This window comes from Tupaia chinensis, unplaced genomic scaffold (assembly GCF_000334495.1).
Source record: "Tupaia chinensis unplaced genomic scaffold, TupChi_1.0 Scaffold146687_1, whole genome shotgun sequence".
NCBI lineage: Eukaryota > Metazoa > Chordata > Mammalia > Scandentia > Tupaiidae > Tupaia > Tupaia belangeri.
Genome location: NW_006206544.1, coordinates 5,119,786 through 5,139,807, shown reverse-complemented (window position 1 = coordinate 5,139,807; position 20,022 = coordinate 5,119,786). Strand labels below are relative to the sequence as shown.

The 20,022-nt window shown below is 39.8% G+C and overlaps 1 protein-coding gene across 1 annotated transcript in view; it reads right to left on the bottom strand.

Annotated features, from left to right (window-relative positions):
* Positions 1–9,456: 9,456 nt before the first annotated feature.
* The window catches only part of CDC14A (cell division cycle 14A), a 198,803-nt gene continuing 188,237 nt past the window's right edge, over positions 9,457–20,022 (bottom strand). The window contains exon 16 of the mRNA XM_006169035.3: positions 9,457–10,341. Within this exon, the coding sequence (XP_006169097.1) occupies positions 10,312–10,341 (30 nt within the window). The 3' untranslated portion in view covers positions 9,457–10,311. The remainder of the gene's footprint in view (positions 10,342–20,022) is intronic.

Sequence of the window (20,022 nt, the reverse complement as noted above, 5' to 3'; positions counted from 1 at the left end):
GATACCATCACCGCAATCACAGTAATAAACATAACCATTCCTCCAAAAGTTTCCTTGTGTCCCTTTTTGTGTATGCATGTACTGAGAAAAGGAGACCTACCCCCTAAAATATTAATTTTTGTTTCTTGGTGTTTTTTAGTTTTTTTAGTTTTATTTGTTGTCATTTTTTGTTTTTTTGTTTTGTTTTGTTTTGCCATAAGGCACATGCACTCACCAGAGAGAAACAGAGACACAAGAGAGGGAAGTGAAAAATCACTTCCCAGGGAGAATGGCCACACCACAAACCTTTCTCCTCCATTCTCCTCTCAGGATTTTGGACACACACACATGTGACCAGCATGATTGTCAAGCTGCTGAGTCCAGGACTCAAACCACAGGTGGCCATGTGGGAATCCACTCCACCTGTTTGCCCCTTAGATGTTAATTTTTAAGTTTACACACCACATTGTTAACGATGTACCACAGTCATCCTAGGTGACTGGAACTTTACACAGATTGAACTCTCTCCCCATTGTTTAAGTGTCTGTGTTTTTCAAAAGATGATGAGCCTAAGTGCATTGGTTGTAACTTTGTATCTGTTGCTCACAGTAGCTTTCAATAAGCTTTGCTGAATAGGTGAATAGATATCAATCCACAGTCGACTTTCCAATCTCTGTGCGTAAATATAAGTTCATATCTTTAACTCCCCTCCCATTGCCTCAATTTTTTCTGACTGGCAAAGTTCCCCACCAGAGGCCCATTAAACACACAGCCCCCAGAAATTCTTTCTAAAAACCTCTTCCAAGTTCACCTAGAAGAAAGATTCCCCAAACCCTTTTCACTGAGACTTCTAGCTCTAATAGCTAGAGGTCTACTAAAAAAATCAAATCTATGCAACACTTCATTTTTTAAGAACTCAGTGAAAATGTGGAAAAAAAAATAGGGGAAAAAAGGTCCAACTTATGCTTATTATGTGTCAGTTACCTGGGTTACAGCAATAAAAGGCATACAACCTTAATTAAGGATGTCACAACTCAGTGAGAGAAAAAAAATTATGCTTTATCAAATCCAGAGTGGGAAAGACTTCCTAAAGAAGGTGGGAAGCAAGCTACTAAAAGGATTGACTTTATGTGAAAATATGCAAGAAGGTGACCTCAAATGTAAGGATAAATTATTAAAGACTTGGTTTTTTAAAACATAATTGTAAGTTTAAAACATTCTTAAAGAAGCAAAAGGAAGGCTTTCCTCAGAGAAAGTTCTAGATGCCTACTGCCTTCCACTTAACCTGATCCCAAGGGCGAGCTCTCCTGGATGGTCTTGTGAGTCAAAATCCTGGGCAGCATAGTCTAAAGAGGAGACCAATGAAGAAGGCACTTTGTCAGCTCATGATTATCCACTTAGATTGCCTGGCTGGCACCTGTAGACTTGGGAAAGTTGTTAATAATACAATTAAATTGCTGTGAGCCAGACCATGCAAAACATGCTATAAATTTGAAAGTAATCTATACCTTATCTCATTTTAGTCCTAATCAGGTATATCAATTTATATAAATATTTTATAATTTACACTTTTTTTATTGTTTTAAGTGCATTTTTATTTTTTTCTTCTTCCTTCACAAGAGATTTTTGATATAGGGGGTGTGTGCTCACCGGAAAGACCGAAAGAGACAGAGAAAGTGAGAAATCACTCTGGGATGGGGTGGGTGGCCAAGCTTCAATTTCTCCTCTGATTTCCTCTTGGGATTTTGAGCACACAAGTACATGGACCCAGCACGAGTGTCACCGGATTCGTGACTCAAACAGGATTGGACCACTACACCAGCCGCTGGCACCTTAACCACTACACCATTGGCTGGCCCCAAGTACATTTTTTTAAAAACCTCAGTGTCAACCTTGTTTTACTTCCGATCACTTTTAAGTTTTATTTTTTCATTATCCTTTTCTGACTCCTAGATCGCAGTCTTCACAGAGGAGTCTTCTTGGGATTAATTTCATGAGGAAGAACAGCACATTAAATTAAATAGACTTGAGTTACTATAAAATTAGCAGCTACAATAGAGTGTGTGCAGAAGAGTGTTTCAATAGCAGGCCCGAGACTGCTGTCTTTAGGAAGGCCAGCTTGCAAGGTTGGCTTTGGTCTGTGTCTGGGAAACAGCTCTCTATCCTGATATAAAACTTCCTGTAGGGCCATCCTGAGTGGCCCAGGGGCTAAGTGAGCTGTCCTCCCATGTGGCTGACTATGCAGTGGAGTCCCAGAACCAAGGCACATGTGCATGCATACCCATAATCCTGAAAGGATGGGGAAGGGCTCAGGACATGCCTATGCCCCATGGGGGTGCTTTCTTCCTCTCCCTCTTTCATCTCTTCACAAATGCACATGCCCTCTGGCAAATTGAGTAACAAACGAACAAAGAAACAAAAAAATCCCGATTGGTTAAGTGTCCTTCACTGTGCCTAGACTGTGCAAATATGGGTTGTGCCAAACACCTGCCTTCTTCTGGGAGTCTGAAATTTTGAGTTGAGCAGGGCAGAGTGCCTACATGACCCAGTAAAAGCCTTGGACAATCAGTCTCTTATGAGTGTCCCTGGAGGGTGACACTCCACATGTGCTGTCACTGCTCACTGCTGGGGGAATTAAGTGCCTCGTATGTGACTCCCCTGGGAGAGAACTGACAGAACCTATGCCTGGTCACCTCCACACTTCTCCCCACATGCCTCTCCTCTTTGCTGATTCTCCTTTGTATTCTTTCACTGCATCTTCTCTGTGTGTCAACTCTGTGCTGAGTTGTGTTAGTCTTTCTGCTAATCACAACTAGTAGTGCTCTTGAGGATCCCCCAACACATACGGCTTTCCTCTCCCTTCACATGCAATTTAATGTTTGTGATCCTGATTGACTTCTCTCTCTCCTCCAGAACAGATAGGTGAACTTTCCCTCTTTCAGTTTACCGTAAAAATTAATAATCCTACCTGTCACTTAAACAAATTTTTAATTAAAGATCATTTTCCCCACAGATTTTACTTTAAAATAGCTCTAAGCATTCTAAGGTCTCAATTTGTCAGCTTCCAGTTGATTTTCAAGGTCGCACTGAGCAAATGCCACATCTTGTGACAGAGCAGCCATCTGCTCAAGGCCAGCATCCCTCATTCAGCCTCTGGTGCAGTAGCACAGTAGCACAGACAGAGAACACCAAGGCTGGTGCTCCGTGGGATGTGACATGAGACTCTGATCGCAGTAAATCTGCCACCAATGTCTCTGCTAACAAGTCTTAGCTGTATCGTTCCTACAGTGTTGCCTTTTGACTTGAGGAATGGTCATTTATTCCTAGGTTTTTGAAGGCATGTGGCCTAAATGGTGACGTACACTAGCTAAACCTTGAGTAGCAGAAAGTGTCTGGATTGGCTACTATACTGTAGGTGAAACAGATTGCTACAAAAGGTGGCCTAGGAAGAAAGAATACATTTCCTCAAGGCCCAGCAGGTGACATAGTAGTTAAGATATTGGACTCCCACATCGTTGACCATGGTTCAAGTTCCAGACCTGGTGGCTTGAAACTTATACTGAGCACATGTGTGCGAATGCCCAACATCCCAAGAGAATGGAGGAAAAGGGATTGCCGTAGGGCCATCCCCTTGGTGAGTGATTTTTCACTTTCCATCTCTCTCTGTCTTCAGCAGGTGCACACCCCCTATAGCAAAAATCTTTCTTAAGAAAAAAAAAAAAAAGAAACAGTTTCCTCAAACCAGGAAAACTAGGCCCATCCAACCCTGCTGACCATACTCAGCAGATGCCATGTTATTTCACAACCCCAAGCTGCTTGAAAACTAGTTACATCTTTCTAGAACTGGTAACACTGCCTCGAACGTGCTTCTTGGGGGAATGGTATCTCTCTTAAAATGGCATGGCATTAAAAGTCTCTATGTGGGCAAAAGCCTATTAGAAAATCATTCCTTCACCTCCAGAATTTTAGTTATCTTTTTTTTTTCCTAAAAAAAACAAGAATGAGGGAACCAGCAGTTAGCGTAATGGCTATGTCGCTGGACTCCCACGTAGTCGACCGCGGTTCGTGTCCCGGACCCGGTGGCTTAAAACTCACGCCGGGTGCGTGTGCGTGCGTGCCCAAGATCCCGAGAGGAGAATGGAGGAGAAGGGATTGCGGCATGACCATCCCCCCTGGGGGGTGATTTCTCGCTTTCTGTCTCTATGTCTCTCTCTGTCTGTCTGGCGAGCGCACGCGCACTACAGTGAAAATCTCTCCAAAAAAAAAAAAAACAAGAATGAACCAGCTTCTTTCATCTGAAGTGTCTGGGAACCCCATGTTTTCCAAGTTTTATTTAAGTTCCCAATACAAAAAGGCGTGTTCTCAGACTACAAAGTATTCATGGAAAAAAGGAATTAAAGTAAGGGTTTATATTTTTAGGATTTTTGCCGTAGGGCACATGTGCTCAATAGAAGGAAACAAAGAGACAATGAGAGGGAAAGTGAGAAATCTCACCCCCCCAAGTGGGTATGGCCACACCACAACCCCTTCTCCTCCATTCTCCTCTCTAGATTTTAGGAATGCATACGCATGCACCTGGTCTGATTCTCCAAGCCACCTGGTCTGATTCTTCAAGCCACCTGGTCTGGGACTCGAACCATGGTTGGCCATGTGGGAATACAACACCTTAACCACCATGACACCTGCTGGACACAGTATAAGCCCATTTTAGTGCAAAAAAATTTAGAATCCAGGCATAGCTTTGGCATAATACACAATTTCTATGTACTTTTTGGAAACCCCCACCTAGTACTTCCATTAGTTCTGGTAAAATTATATTAGCTCTAGCAAAGGCCAGGTATGTGATGATAGGTGATAGGAAGATAGATGACAATCATACTATTTAGGTCTTTGGTTTCAATTTGCCTTTTGAACTATTTCAGATTGGATATAATTATTTTTGGTAATCTGGATGTCAAGACTGACAGTCTCACTTAGAAATAATCTCTTCTTAAAAATTTGAGCAAATAAAATCAGTAGATGACATAATGGTGACATTGCTGGACTCCCACCTCGTCAACTGCTATTCAAGTCCCAGACCCTGTGGCTTAAAACTTATGCCAGGCCAGGCGCATGTGCATGCATACTCAAAATCCTGAGAGGAGAATAGAGAAGGTGTGGTAGGCAGTTAGTCAGCCAAGAGCCGGCAGCCCTAAGAGAAAAGAGAAAGGAGCATTTTGGTCAACGTCCTAATTCCCACTAGGGTGATAAACTAATGAGGCAGTCTAATTAAAACACCCTGGCTCACATTGGGTGTGCGCAATTAGGTAATCAAATTCCTCATTCTTTACCTGTGAGAAAAGTGCTGAAGAAAACACGTGGATTCGAATTCAAAGGAAGGACGAAGGTAGTATAACAGACCTCCCACCAATGAATATTCATGATCTCTAGTAATAAAAATAAATGCAGTTGCCACCTGGCAATCCGCCTGCCCAAGAGCCTTTTGGGTGTACTTTCCTTTCTTTCTTATTAAATCTTCTTTTCTACCTACTTCATACGTAGTTGCGGTTTCATTTTGTGCAGAGGGACAGAGTTCTAGTTTTAGTGATCCGGACCCAAATTACAAAGGACTTCACAATGCAGCTCAACACTCTCCCATCCCGGTGTGGCTATCTCCTCACCCCGGGGGTGAGTTTTCACTTTCTGTTTCTATCTCTCCAGTGAGCACACACATTTTATAGCAAAAATTTCTCTTAAAAAATATTTTTTTGAGCAAAATTCAAGCCAGCAGATGGTGAAGTGGTTAAATGCTGGACTCCCACATGGCTGACTGTGGTTCAAGTTCCAGACCCGACAGCTAGAAAAGTACTCTGGGCATGTGCACAGGTGCCCAAATTCCGGAGGAAGATGGAGAAGGGATTGGGGCATGGCCATCCCTCCTCGGGGGTGATTTCTCACTTTTCCTCCCTCTCCATCTCTCTTGTGAGTAAACATATCTTGTGGCAAAAACCTAAAACCCCAAAATTTTTTTGAACAAAATAAATCCCAATGAGGAGTCCTGAAATGACCTAGTGAGAGGTGTGTTTGGTGAACCTTTGACCAACGTAGGAAGAAAGAAGGGATCGTCTATGACATTTTGGAAGACTCATTTGTGTCAGCTTTAAGTCTTAACATTAGTTGTTTCAAAAATTTGCCATCCAAAGTCACTACTCACCCCCTTATGTTACACCTGCTTTGTTCCTGAAAGCCATCTCAGAGCCTTTTGGAAGAGATCATTAACACAAACAAAATACATTTGAGAGATTATTACCCAAAATCTAAAGTTTTACTGTAACATTTACAGCTGGAGTCATTTCCATAGCTACTACCATGTCCCATTTTTTTACTTGTCGCCCAACCTCTTAAATTTTTTATCAACTTGATTGAAACCAAAGGAGAGAGAGCAAGTGGTGAAGTGATTTACCTGGATTTTCATGGTATGCAGCCCAAAATAAAACATGGAGAGAAAAGGTCAACCATTTGTATTTGTTCATTTAAAACCAGCTCCAAATAAATATATTTTGCATTAGCAATAGCCTTTTACTAAAAGTTTCTACTTGTACTTACGAAAAAAAGTTTCCCTAGAAAAGCTATTTTTTTCCTTCTTGATATGATTATAATTCAATCCATACAGAAGGAACTGGGTGGGAATATATTAACATTTCAATTCAGCTCAAAATAACTTAATACAATTATTTTCTACTTTCCATTCTATGCCATGGTTGCCACACCTACACAAACAATGTGTAAATAAAGGATTTGTATATATGCTGTACATTATACCCTGCTGTAATTGGAATGATCTATAATTAATCTTTTGAGGAACTACATAGTGACCACATTTTTGCTTTGCTGAGTGTTGCAAAGAAGACTGCAAGGCGCTTGCATGTTTGCAGGCATCATTAACTCCACCTTATGATAGCACTTTGAAAAGAGCACAGGCCTCTTTCTTGTATGATGTTTCACACCACAGAATACTATTCAGCTTACACGCTAGCAGTTGTTTAAGTAGAAAAGTTTACCATATGAATGGTTTAACATGTCAGCAAAGAAAGCATGTGAGGACAATTGTGAAAATACATTCGTGTAGCTTATAGTTGGTAAATTCATGTTCCTGCTGTATTTCAATTACTGAATATATGTCAGAGCATAATCTTTACCTGGGGTGTTTTGAGATTTATAAACCTTTTTATATCTCAAGGTAACAAAACTATGTAAATTCAATGACCAATAGGTAAGAAATTTGTTGAAAATAGCTATTGGATATTTTTAATATTTTTCTTGTAAGAACTAAATCTAAGAAAAGATTTTTGAACCCTTCTAAGCAGATTCAGGGACTCATCAGAAATCTCTGAGGTGTGGCCCCATGGCATCCTTGGTACCCCAGCCATTTGATGGAGAGCTGAGAGGACCGCTATTTGCAGATTTTCAACTCCAGAAGTTAAACTACCTTTCCACCCACATATTCTCCCTTGCTTTACAAAAGAAATTAAAATCTTTAAAGGAAAATAAACCTCAGAAACATCACAATCCAAAGAGATTCAGCTTAATATATAAAATATCTCCAGTAAATAGAGCAGCTTCTTCCTCAAGCAGACTCTTCAGGCAAAGATCTAACCACTGTGAGGTTTGTTCCATCTGATTTATTCCTACAATTTCTCCTTTAAGAAAAATGGCCATTTTTCTCAAAAGGAACTGAATGTGCCATACAATGGTCACCAATACTCGTAAATGAAAGACAGGACCCAAAACAGTGACCATAATTTTAGTCAGAAGGAAAGAAATTAAAATTAGAGAGAGAGTGAGAACCTAACATTATCTAACTTTGTGCAATTCAAAGTTTAGTTTTCTTTGAGCTCACTGTCATGGATTTCAGGCAATAACTACAACCTAAGTGTTAATAAAAGATAAATGAAAATTCCAGAAGGATCTTGAGAAACTAAAAAAAAAAAAAAAAAAACACGTCATTGAGTCAAAAATAAAATTTTAAACATATATTAGTACATTAATAATTCAAAATCCAAATTAAAAGAGTCAAGCAAGAAGTAAATTGCATAAAACGTTTATTATTTATTAGCAGTGTATTTTTTTCTACACTTTAAAATAGAACAAAATATCTTTGGAAGATAAACTATTTGTAACAAAATACATGTCAAACAATTTTTATTATTGAAGAATTACTTTGCCATATATTCTCTATAATATATACATCCACTTCTCGGTGTGTCTATGTATGCACATGTGTATAAATAATTTTAAGACATACACATGTAGATACATCTGACTTATATACACACATAATTATAGAAAATGTACAGTAGCCAACTTTACAATCATTTCAATAACTGCACACAAATTAGTGTTCAGTATGGTTCCCTTTCCCCTATTGCTCAACTGTCATTGAATTACTTTTCAAGGATAATTTGAAAAAATACTATGATCCTCCTATACAATTAACCCATCTTGTTTTTACACCTCATAATAAAATATTTTACTTTTTCAGCATTAGAAAAAATATACAATTTAACTCCATTTATTTTCATTTTTGATTCCTAAAACATACAATTCACTTTTTATCAACTGAGTGCAATTATTTTGTACTGCAGTTATTGAAGGTTAAGTTAACAAACCTGAGTCAAACATTCATCAAATGCCTTTTTAAAAATGTAAGGCATGAACAAGATGTTTTGCTGAAGCGTATATAAATCTCAGGGTACCCCCTCTAACAAATACATTACAAATGATTTAAAGGCTGGGAATAAAGCACTTGATATGGATCCATTTAATTAGCACTTTCAGTGTCTGAGTAGTCAATTCTTAAGCAGCCTAGGAGAGAATTGGGATCTAAGACTTCTCAGAGAAGTGGAGCTTACAGGCTCCGCAAGACCTAAATAGATTACACCTGCCACGAAAGGGCTTCCACTACCTGTAAGGGGTCCTTTCATTCTCATGCTAGGTTTCAGGTATGCTAGCATGCGTTGGGGGGAGAGGGGTGTCGTATACTGTTTAAAAAACAGATATCTGCTTTAGTATACAGAGCTAAGTATAGCAGCTTTTCAGCTTTTCCTCCTCATTGATTTAAAACTGGTGTCAGACCGCATTTGGTTGTGGGCAACAACCTCGTACCAAAAGCAGAATACTCTAATTGGTTTAAGAACTCTTTTAAGAGAAGGAAACAAAAATACTTGGAATGTTGAGTCATTTCATAGAGGAAAAAACACACTTTCAGGAGAAACATTCGGTGAATTCTGATTTTTGAGAGAGAGTTTTTTTTTGTTTTTTTTTTTTTTTTTTTTTTTTTTTTTTTTTTTTGCTACAGGGCACGTGCACTCGCCAGAAAGACAGAGATAGAAAGCGAGAAATCACACACACACACAGACCCCCCAGGGAGGGGATGGCCACGCTGCAATCCCGTCTCTTCCATTCTCTTCTCGGGATCTAGGGCACACACGCACACATGCCCGGCGTGAATTTAAGCCACCGGGTCCAGGACTTGAATCAAGGTCGACTACTGGGAGTCCAGTGACATAGCCAGTATGCTTACTGCTGGTCCCAGTGAATTCTGATCTTAAACTGGATGCTAAGTTCTTTAAATCCCCCAGTGATGCAAAACTAATTTAAATGTCTCAGCAACAAAAACAAAGGCAAAGGGAATTGCCCTAAATATGCTGTATCAAGCAATTATACTCCTGATAGAGATCAACTTGGATAAACTCATCAAATCAGACTGACTTCCCAAAAGAATGATCTGATGTACTATATTCACAGTGGGAGCATTAAAAAATCACTTTAAAAACTTTCTCTTTTATTTTGCTCAATAAGGAGGAATTCCTTATTCAATGTAGACAAAAATCGTACTAAAACTGAACAAATTTAAAATACAAATTTTTGGTAGCAAATAGCAGGAAAATCTAATGTAAAATATAGTCTAGTTTTTACATAATTTTATACATTTATAAATTTATCAAAATAGTCTTTCAAAGTTCACAATACATACATAATGTAACACTGTACATGTAAATGTAATAGCAAATGTATTATTGAAATACATTAAAAATAACCTCTCAAAATACCAAGTTCAACATTAAAACTGTCTTTAAAAGGGTTGAAATCTCCATAAACATAGTTTCAGTGCATTTATAGTAGTCATTAAACAGGTTTCTGGTTTCAAGTCTCTGAAGGTGTTATCAGTGCTCCCTTTAATTTAAGGTAGGGAGGCAGAGATATTCTCCCAGGGAGCAGTTGCTTTCCCTCTGCATTGCTCGTCCAGATGAAGAAACTGTGTGGAAGGGCGTTCAGCGGAGTGGCAAGGCCTTAGTAATGAACATATTCAGACTGAAGGGACTGTGCGGGGAGAGAGAAACGGAGGTTAAATCCCATCACATGGAAACAGTCTCGCAAAGTATGCAGCTTTTTCCTTCAACCCAGCCAATTTAGGTCTGCTATGTAAAAGGTAAATGAAATGAGCAAATAGAGAAACAAAGCATTTGCTAAGTAAGAATGAGATACTCGATTATGTAAAGTGATGGCAAGAAAATGTTGTTTAAAAGCTTACTAACTTATTAATAATGATTAAAAACATAGTATTGAAAATTGGGAGGTAGCCTAAATCCATTGCCGAGCTTCTGTGTAATAAGATTGAGTTGACTCCAAAATATTAAGTGGAGTTTGTAATTAAGTAAAGATTATGACAACATCCTTTGAGAAGATATGTACAACTTAATTTCATTTTATTCATATCGATGGCATGTTAATGCTTCTAACGCAGTAGAATTAGCAGCCGTTTAAATAAATTCCTTAACTATGCTTGAATTTAATAAATGCCTTACAAATCCTTTTTATTTAGGGGACACCAAGTACTACCAGCTTTGAATTTCGATCTTTAGACGTACACGTATTTATGCGGAAGAGTCTTGCAATCCTAAATAAACAGTAAGCATCATCCAGGTAAACAATAAAAACTCCCCACATTAATACCAGATGCTGGCACCTGACCGGAGAATGACCAGAATATCTGATCAGAATGCGTGGAATACAGAGATAAACAGGAAGCGATAAAGAACTAGAGAAAGTTTGCCCAGCAGTTATTTTTGGGCAGTAAGTAGTGCTTAGAAAGAAAAAACATAAACCTAGACATTAGCACATTTTTCTCTGCGCAGTTCTTCTAATCACATGCCTTAGAATGAAAAAGTTTACTTGATTTTCCAAATACCTTTTTTTCCCACTCAATAATTACTTTTCAAGTTGACCTGCAGCATTTTATTAGCAGGTCTTATCCGTTCTGTTGTTGATCTAGATATCAGCGTCAAAGAATCTTTCCATTTTCCAAAGAACTTATGAAAGGATTTAAACTAATTTTATTCAGCTTCAAAATCCCAGTGACTTTTAGATCCTATCAACAGCCATTTACTAAATAAGAAGCTTTACACACAGCAAGTAAAAAGTTATGGTCCCTGACCTCAAAGTGCAAAAGACTGCACTGTCATAACAGACACGAAAAGGCAGTGTCAACATAAACAGTAATGTGCACAGTATAAAATAAGCCCTATGCATTAACAGAGGATTGGGCGAGGGGTGGTCAGGGGAAGAGGGACGGTGTTCCAGGCTACATGTTTCAAGGGACCATGAAAATATCAAGAGCTGTTAGGAAGAAGGAAAAGGTTAGGCAAGGTGGCTTTCTTGATACCAGAAACAGTTTATACCAAGGTTTCTAAACAGGAAGGAGATGATCGAGAATTAAAGCACTATGATATAAGTACACCTGAACCCACAGAGAGAATAAAGAGGTAAGACCCCACGAAAGTCCAGTGAAACTGGTCAAATACCTTGCAGGTTATTCATTTAACTTGTGGGACACCCGCTGCCATATTAGCAAGCAAAACAAAAAAACAGACTATCATTTTGCCAGCTGCTTCTCCTGGTTTTCTCTGAAAACGGACAAGAAGTCAGAGGGAAAGACAGAGGAGTATTCCTGACTTCAAGGATGCCATGTGCAGGTTATATACACGTCAGTCCATGACTGCTTAACATTTGCTTTTGTTCTAATTAGAAAGGCGTTAGTGCTTTAGCTAACAGAAATTAGACATCTCAATTGCTTACGAATTTAGAATAAAGTGGTTTTAGCAAACACCTCTAAAGCTCCGTCTCTTCTCAATAAACAGATAACAGAGAATAGACACTAGACAAGAGAGTTTTGTTAAACTAACTTTAGTCTAAGTAAAGCATCTATGACTACATGGATATACAGGGTAAATATGTATGTGTGTGTGTTTGCATATATTTATACTTATTTTATAAGTCATGGTGCCCACTGAACTGGAAAACAGAAACAGTCTAGAACACTTTAAAGATATTTATTATTAGAAGTGTAATATGTGTGTGTGTGTGTGTATATATATATATATATACACACACACACACACACACACACACACACACACATATATAAATCACTCCCCAGGGGAATGGACATGCTGCAATCCGTTCTTCTCCACTCTCCTCTTGAGATTTTGGGGACACACACACATGTACCCAGAGTGTTTTTCAAGCCACCAGGTCTGGGAGATAAAACAGCAGAGCTGTGGCATCCAGTACCTTAGTCACCATGCCACCTGATGGGCCTAATTAAGGTTTACTTTTGCTTAGCCAATGATTTTGTAGTTATCATAATGAATTAATACCTAATGCAGTCAAAAAAAAGCAATGGCAATTGGAGATAACTATGAAGACAGTGAGACCTGAGATATAAATATAATTTTATAAGTTAGCACTTGTTTATATATCCAAAAGATTTTAATTTCTCAAATATGATATTCAAGTTCATTTGGCCAGTAAGTTCAACAGAGTTAAAGTGCATTATGACCAAACCAAGTTTATTATTAACATATGGTAGATGATGGTATGAATGCCATAAAACTAGTAAGTAATAGTCAGCCTAGAAAATAAGAATAAAATTGCCTTATACACTTGCAGCCCCCAAAATTTTTGTGTCAAAATACAAGCTTCCATCAAGAAGTCTTGTTCCCTGAAAGCAGGAAGATTTGACATAAAACAAAGTGTTAGGTAAGGAGATCAAGACAATTTGTTCTGTTCTGGAAATTTGCTACTAATCTGTTTTGGCAGATGTAGGTAGTAACTTTAAAATTTTAGCTATTCTGGAGGTGTTTCTTTTTTAAACAGCCCAGTTACTTAATCATTATAGAAAAAAAATGTCTAACAATTATAGATATAAATACTATGTAGATGGTTAATAAATAAAACTATAAGTTGGTTATCAAAAGCAGAAAATGGTGAATAATGAAAGATTAAGTTCCTTGCCAGCAGATGAATACAACAATGTGTTAATGTTCAAATTACTTTTTTTTTTTTTTGAGAGGATTTTGCTATAGGGTGTGTGCGCTCGCCAGAAAGACAGAGAGAGACAGAGAGACAGAAAGCGAGAAATCACCCCCAAGGGGGGATGGCCACACCGCAATCCCTTCTACTCCATTCTCCTCTCGGGATCTTGGGCACACACGCACACGCGCCCGGCTTGAGTTTAAGCCACCAAGTCCGGGACTCGAACCACGGTCAACTACATGGGAGTCCAGTGACATAGCCATTATGCCAACTGCTGCTCCCAATATTCAAATTACTTTAACCAAAGGAATTGATGGTTTGGAAGGTTAGTGTCTTAGGAATTCAAAAGCTTGACTCAAAATCTCCAAGGACTTCTGCCATACTGCCATTTTCTTCCCTGTATTTCTTCATTTTTTCCCAAATCCCTTAGGAAAGAAAAAAGAATCTACTAGTTATCCCTGGTTTAAATTCTAACTACAGTGTCAATAAGCACCTAAAAATGGCTTTCATGTGGTAGATAATTAAAGGGAAAAATACATATGTTTGGCAGTATGGTATTTTATATACAACTTTAGTGTTTTAAGTTTCAATGAACAAAAACAACACGGTGTGTATGTGGGGGGAAAATAACATATTTTTAACTGCCTTTGTACTCCCAATCTCTCAGTCTTGACAATAGAGGTTCTGATTTTTTGTATTGTTTATAAATTAACAAGCAAAATGTATGTATTGATACATATTTCCACAAATGTGGCTTCATAATACTGAAAGTACTAGCTTCTATGATATAATACATACTTCTCATAACACTAGATAAAATATAGCTCGGTAAGGTTTTTTTGGCATATTAACACAAAAAGACTAAGGTTTATATTAAAATCAGTTTTGAAAGGGGTCTATACATTTGTCTATAGCATTTTCTATGCATTTCAGAGAACCTAAGATTTAGCAAGCCAATTCTGGTTAATTAAAATGCTATATAAAATATTCTTTCACCTTCCTACATGATTTTTAATAGGTTCTTTTTTCTGGGAATTTAATATATGCTTTTCAACAATCACAAAGAGCTCAATTGTTAGATGACAGATTGTTGACACCCAGCTTGACTCAGCCAACCATCACATGAGTGTTTTCAGTTCATCTGAACACCAAAATTATATTGATGCAAGCTCGGTTAAAATTTATTTTCTCTTATTTTAGTAAAGCCTTATTTCTTAAAAAATAAAATAAAATAAAATAAACAACTTCCAGATTGCTGTATATTAAAGATAAGGTTGCAAACTTGCTTTGCTTTTTGTTAGTGCTTCATTCAGTGACACACAGGCTCCTAAGCAGCTCCGCTAAACATTTACGAACCTAGATAAATTACCCCAACTTTAGTTCAATAAATATTTATTTGGACTTATTATCCTGTGGAGCTCTGGAACAAAGGGACTTCTGAGAAGCTAGATGCTAGCAGAGGAGAGAATCACGTGCAACTGCTTATGAGAGTGACAGGGGTGTGAACCAAGTTCTCTGAGTGTCAAGAAGAAAATGGCATTCTGCCAACGTGGGTCACAGATAACCTCATCAAAGCCATAGCTTTTGAGCCAGGCTAGGAAGTAGAAAACCAAGCAAAAAAAGAGGCAAGGCAGAGTGAATGGGACGTGTTAGGGTTCAGGCTCCCAGCAGGTGTGGTGCCCCCAGAGTCAAGAGGCCGGGTAGAGCTGCTGGAGAAGAGGCAACCAGGGACGCCCAGGGTCAGATGGAAAAGAGTCCTGAAGAGCAGCAAGCCACTGGGTCAACAAGGGAGCCTCTAGACAGAGTGAGGCCGTTGAATGATGCCAAGTACAAGGATGATGTGATCACTGTCTTGGAAAGTTAACCTGACAGCAGTACTCAGAAGAGAATGGAGGTGACAGACATGAAAGGCAGGGAGAACATGTAACAGGCTAAACAGCAGGTCATGAAGACCTCAGTTAAGGGAACAATGGTAAGAATGGAGGGACAGAAAACAGACATTGCAGGAGAACTGACAGGACTTAGTGACCAGACGTGGCAGGGCAAAAGGTAGGAGTGCCAGAGATGACTGCAAATGTCCAGCTTATACAATTAAGCAAATACAGATGAACAGATTGAGCCAGGAAATCAGAGAGGAGGAAAGTGTTGAATGAACACATAATATTTCTCTTTGTCCCAGGTAATTGCCCATAAAGGATGATCATTTAGATCCAATACTCAGAGGCTTGCCCAGTGAGAGAACAGGGCCAAGGTCCAAGCATTGGGATAACTCGTTCAGAGGCAGGCAGTGGAAGACAAACATAATGATTTAAGGGCAAAAAGGAGGAGAAACAGGGGGAAATAATATTCCAAAAATAAAAGGTGAAGAATTACAAGAAAAAAAAAAGGTGGTCAATATTGTTAAGTGTTGCAGAAAAACTAAGAAGGAGGACTAAGAGGAGATGGGATGTAAAAAAAGTCAGTGGTAAGCCACTGGAGAAATGTTCACCAGCGTGGAGGACCACCTCACAGCTACAGCGCAGAGGAGCGCTAACCAGCTGTGAGAGGCACCAACATGGCCCTCTCATTCTCCAGTCTGGCCAGAAAGGAGAAACTGTGCGAGAAAGACAGAACTTAGGGGGGACTCTTCCCTGTCCCCCACCTGCCCTATCAATTTGGTTATGCATGTCTATCGGAGAGCAGATGGGCAAGAAGAGAGGAAGAGACTACAGACATGAGAGGGAGATGGGGAAACATCTAGAATTGTTTAGGAAGAACGGCACAGGCAGATGGAGTGCCCTGTGAGAAAAGTACGATTTGAGTCTAGGTATAGATCAACTTTGAGGAAGAGAGAAGACAGTAAAGGAAATGACTTATGATAAATTCTACATTCTCAACAAATCTCAAGGCTAGGTCAACTGGCCCTGGAGGTTAGTTACAAAAGGTTGTGTTGATGAAGAATCTTTAAAAGTTTTAGAACAGCTAGTGTGAGGTAGAGAATGGAAGTCAAAAAGGGATGAGTAAACTCATTATGAACACTGAAGGGCCAGATATATTAGAAACATATCTGAAATAGAGCCAACTGACAAAGCTACAGGATTTCCTCCATGGTGCTTAGAAGAGACAGATAAGGAACAAACACAAGAGATGGCTGAGTCCATCTATTGGAGCCAGGTAATAAAGTAGGTAAGAAAGAACATCCAAGTGGAACTGAGAATATTAAAAAAAGAGAGCAGAGGGGCCAGCAGGTGGCACGGTGGTTAGGGCACACAGGACTCCTACCTGGCCAATTATGGCTCAAGTCCTGGATATGGTAGCTTGAAAATCACACTAGGCACAGGCACGTGTGTGCCCAAAATCCCAGGAGAAGAATGAAGGAGAAAGGATTGTGGCATGGTCATCCCCTCTGGGGAGTGATTTCTCACTTTCTCCCTGTCTTTCTGTGCACACATGCCCTATGGCAAAAACCTAAAAAATAAAAAAGGAAGCAGAAATTAGTATGTACGTTACAGAAGGAAAGAAGTGAACCCAGAAGGCTGGGGAAATAATTAGTGGTAGTGGAGCTGAGTGGGTAGAGGAGGTAAATAAATGAAAGGATCCTTGCAGGAGCCGAGGAATCAGAATGCACTAAACAGAAGAAGGTCTACTAAATACATTCCGAAGTGAATACAAATCAAGATCATCGGAGCTAGAAGAGGTTAAAATACAGTTGCTGTGAGATCTTGGCAAGTCATTCCCTTTTTGAGTTTTGATTTCCTCATGTGTAAATTGTAAGCTACATAAATAAGATAATATATGTAAGTACCTACGACAATGCCTGGCACACAGGAGAAAATAACTAGTTGATGATGATTAGAAAAATGTTACAGTTGTTCAGAATGCTGGCAGTAGCCTGGCAGCTAAAAAGTATACACAGGTTTTAAGGAATGAAGGTGAGTGGGTGACAGTGATGAGGACCAAAAAATGCTCATATCATTGGGTGGTGTTTTCCAAAGAGAGGAGAAGTGTCGAATGAGTTGTTTAATACGAAGTCAGGACATAGTCTTCACCTCTTGATGGCAAAGACTTGGGAGCTACAACACAATAAGCCATTCGTACTCTGAAAATGAAGGCACCCAGGTTGGAATGGGTCAGTTCTATTTTGTTCACTTCCAAATGGAGACTTCTTGGTTATTTTGTGTTGTTGTTGTTGTTGTTGTTGTTGTTGTTGTTGTTTGGGGGGGTACTGCCTTTTTTTTTTTTTTAAAAGAAAGAGAGACTTTTGCTATAGAGGGTACATGCACTCACCAGAGAAAGACAGAAAGCAAGAAATCATTCCCTGGAAGGATGGCCATTCCATAATCCCTTCTGCTCCATTCTCCTCTTGGGATTTTGGGCATGCACGCATGCCTGGTATGAGTTTTAAGCCACTGGGTCCGGGACTCAAACTGTGGTCGACTATATAGGAGTCCAGCAACGTAACCTTTATGCCATCTGCTAGTCCCTGGTTTACTGCTTCTTGTAACAGAAGGCTGAGAGGCTCACCGTGGATTGCCCAAGAGAGAAATATCCAGTTCTATGGGTAGAAGAGTTCTCTCCCACCACTAAGCCACTAAGTAGTTTAGATAGTCATTCTCAAGGGGAGCCTGTGTCATTTACCAAAGACTTCTGTTATGGAAAACCCAATGACCTTACAAGTAGTGTGCATGTGGTGTCTGCGCTTGTTTGTACATGCATGCACATCCACACGTATGTGTGCCTATGTAAAGGAGGGTTGCAATAAAAATATGTTTCTCTCGGTTTAAGATTTTTACACACACACAAACAATATTTCAAATCTTCGGAAGAAATAAATGACGTACTTCATATTAGAAAAGATGAAAGTAGGGACCCACAATCAAAGAGGTAAGAAGAACCCAATGCTAGGTGCTGTGGAGATAACAAACAGAAGAGACCTGGTCTCTGATCTCACATTTACCAGCCAGTGGAGCAGAGATCCAAGGCCTACGTCACAATACAGGTGCTTCCAGTACAGAGGGGAGGATGAAGGCCCGGCACCAACTCAGCGCACACAACCTCAGAAAATGTCATGCCTGCTACAGGTGGGGTAAGGTCGAGGAAAGCGAGGAGGCAGGACTTAGGCCAACTCCTGACGAGAAAATCTGAGAGAAAAATGAAGCAGGAAGGTGGACCAGATGACAGCATAGTATGTAAGATACAAACAGAGGCAGGAGGAGGACAAATTCAAGGACAAGAAGCTGCCTGGCAGAAGCAGGTAGAAGCCTGCTCAGAAGCAGAGGAAGTAAGTTGGAAAAGCTGGTTTAAAAAGACTCAAAAAGGCCCTGAATGGCAAGCTACAGAGATTGGACCTACCTCATGTCCAAAGGGTACTGTAAGTTATGCTTCACACTACCCTCTCTGTGTTTTATTTATTTATTTATTTTTAGGGTTTTGCCATAGGGCATGTGCACTTGGTAGAGAGAGGCAGAGAGAAGGAAAATGAGAAATCACCTTACAGGGAGGATGGTCATGCCATAATCCCTTCTCTATTCTCCTCTTGGGATTTTGGGCATGCACTCACACATGCCCGGCCTGATTTTTAAGCCACTAGGTCTGTAACTCAAACCATGGTTGGCCATATGGGAGTCCAGTGCCTTAACCACTACGCCAGCTGCTACAGTCTGTATAAATTACCTGTAAAAGACGAGGAAGAGAAAAAAGGTGCAGCAGGACTCAAAAGCAGGATCAACATTTTTCAAACCCAGAAGTAAACCAGGACACAGTGGCAGGCCTCTGGCTACAGAGCTGGAAGCTGGCAAAGGTGACCAGATGTTCTATTCCTGTGAATACACAAGTCAAAGGACCTGGCCTAAAATCTAGGCTGGGGTCAGGTTCTCTTGCCTATGAAATGAGGCTGTGAGTTGCCACCACTGTCCATGAGCCAGGTTTATGTGGGTCTGCATCCCTGCCTGAGAAACAGGTGTGGGCCCTGCTCCCCAAGAGATGGAAGCTGAGGTCAGTAAGACCTGCTTCTAGGCGAAAAGACCTAGGGGGTCCGCTGACTAAATAAGAAAGCCAGTAGATGAGAAGGGAAGAACACAGAGAGAGAAATGAAACTTCACATCCAGTGTGAACCTGCCAACAAAAACTCCTTATCCTGGGACCAGCAGTTGGCATAATGGCTATGTCGCTGAACTCCCATGTAGTCAACTGTGGTTCGAGTCCCAGACTCAGTGGCTTAAATTCATGCTGGGTGCATGTGCATGCTTGCCTAGGAGCCCAAGAGGAGAATGGAGAAGAAGGGACTGCAGTGTGGCCATCCCCCCGGGGGGCGATTTCTCGCTTTCTGTCTCTCTCTGTCTTTCTGGCGAGCACACACGCCCTATAGCAAAAACCTCTCCAAATATATATTTTTTAAATTTCTTATCCTTTGAGGCCAATGAACACCAACAGAGCTGACAAAGCCTGCAACGAAAAGACAAAAACTTACAGCCTAAAATGCAAATAACAAAGCAGTATCAAAATGACTTATCATCTGAGATCCTTAAGGAGGAAAAAAAAAGTTTTAATCCATTAAAAGAATAAGAAATCACGAAACAAAAACAGGCAATCCAAATGAGAACAGATGGCTATCATAAAGAATACTGGAAATGCTGAAAAAAAAAAAATACAGCCACTGGAATCAAAGGTCAATGGATTAGGGGTACACCTCAGAGCAGACACAGTAAG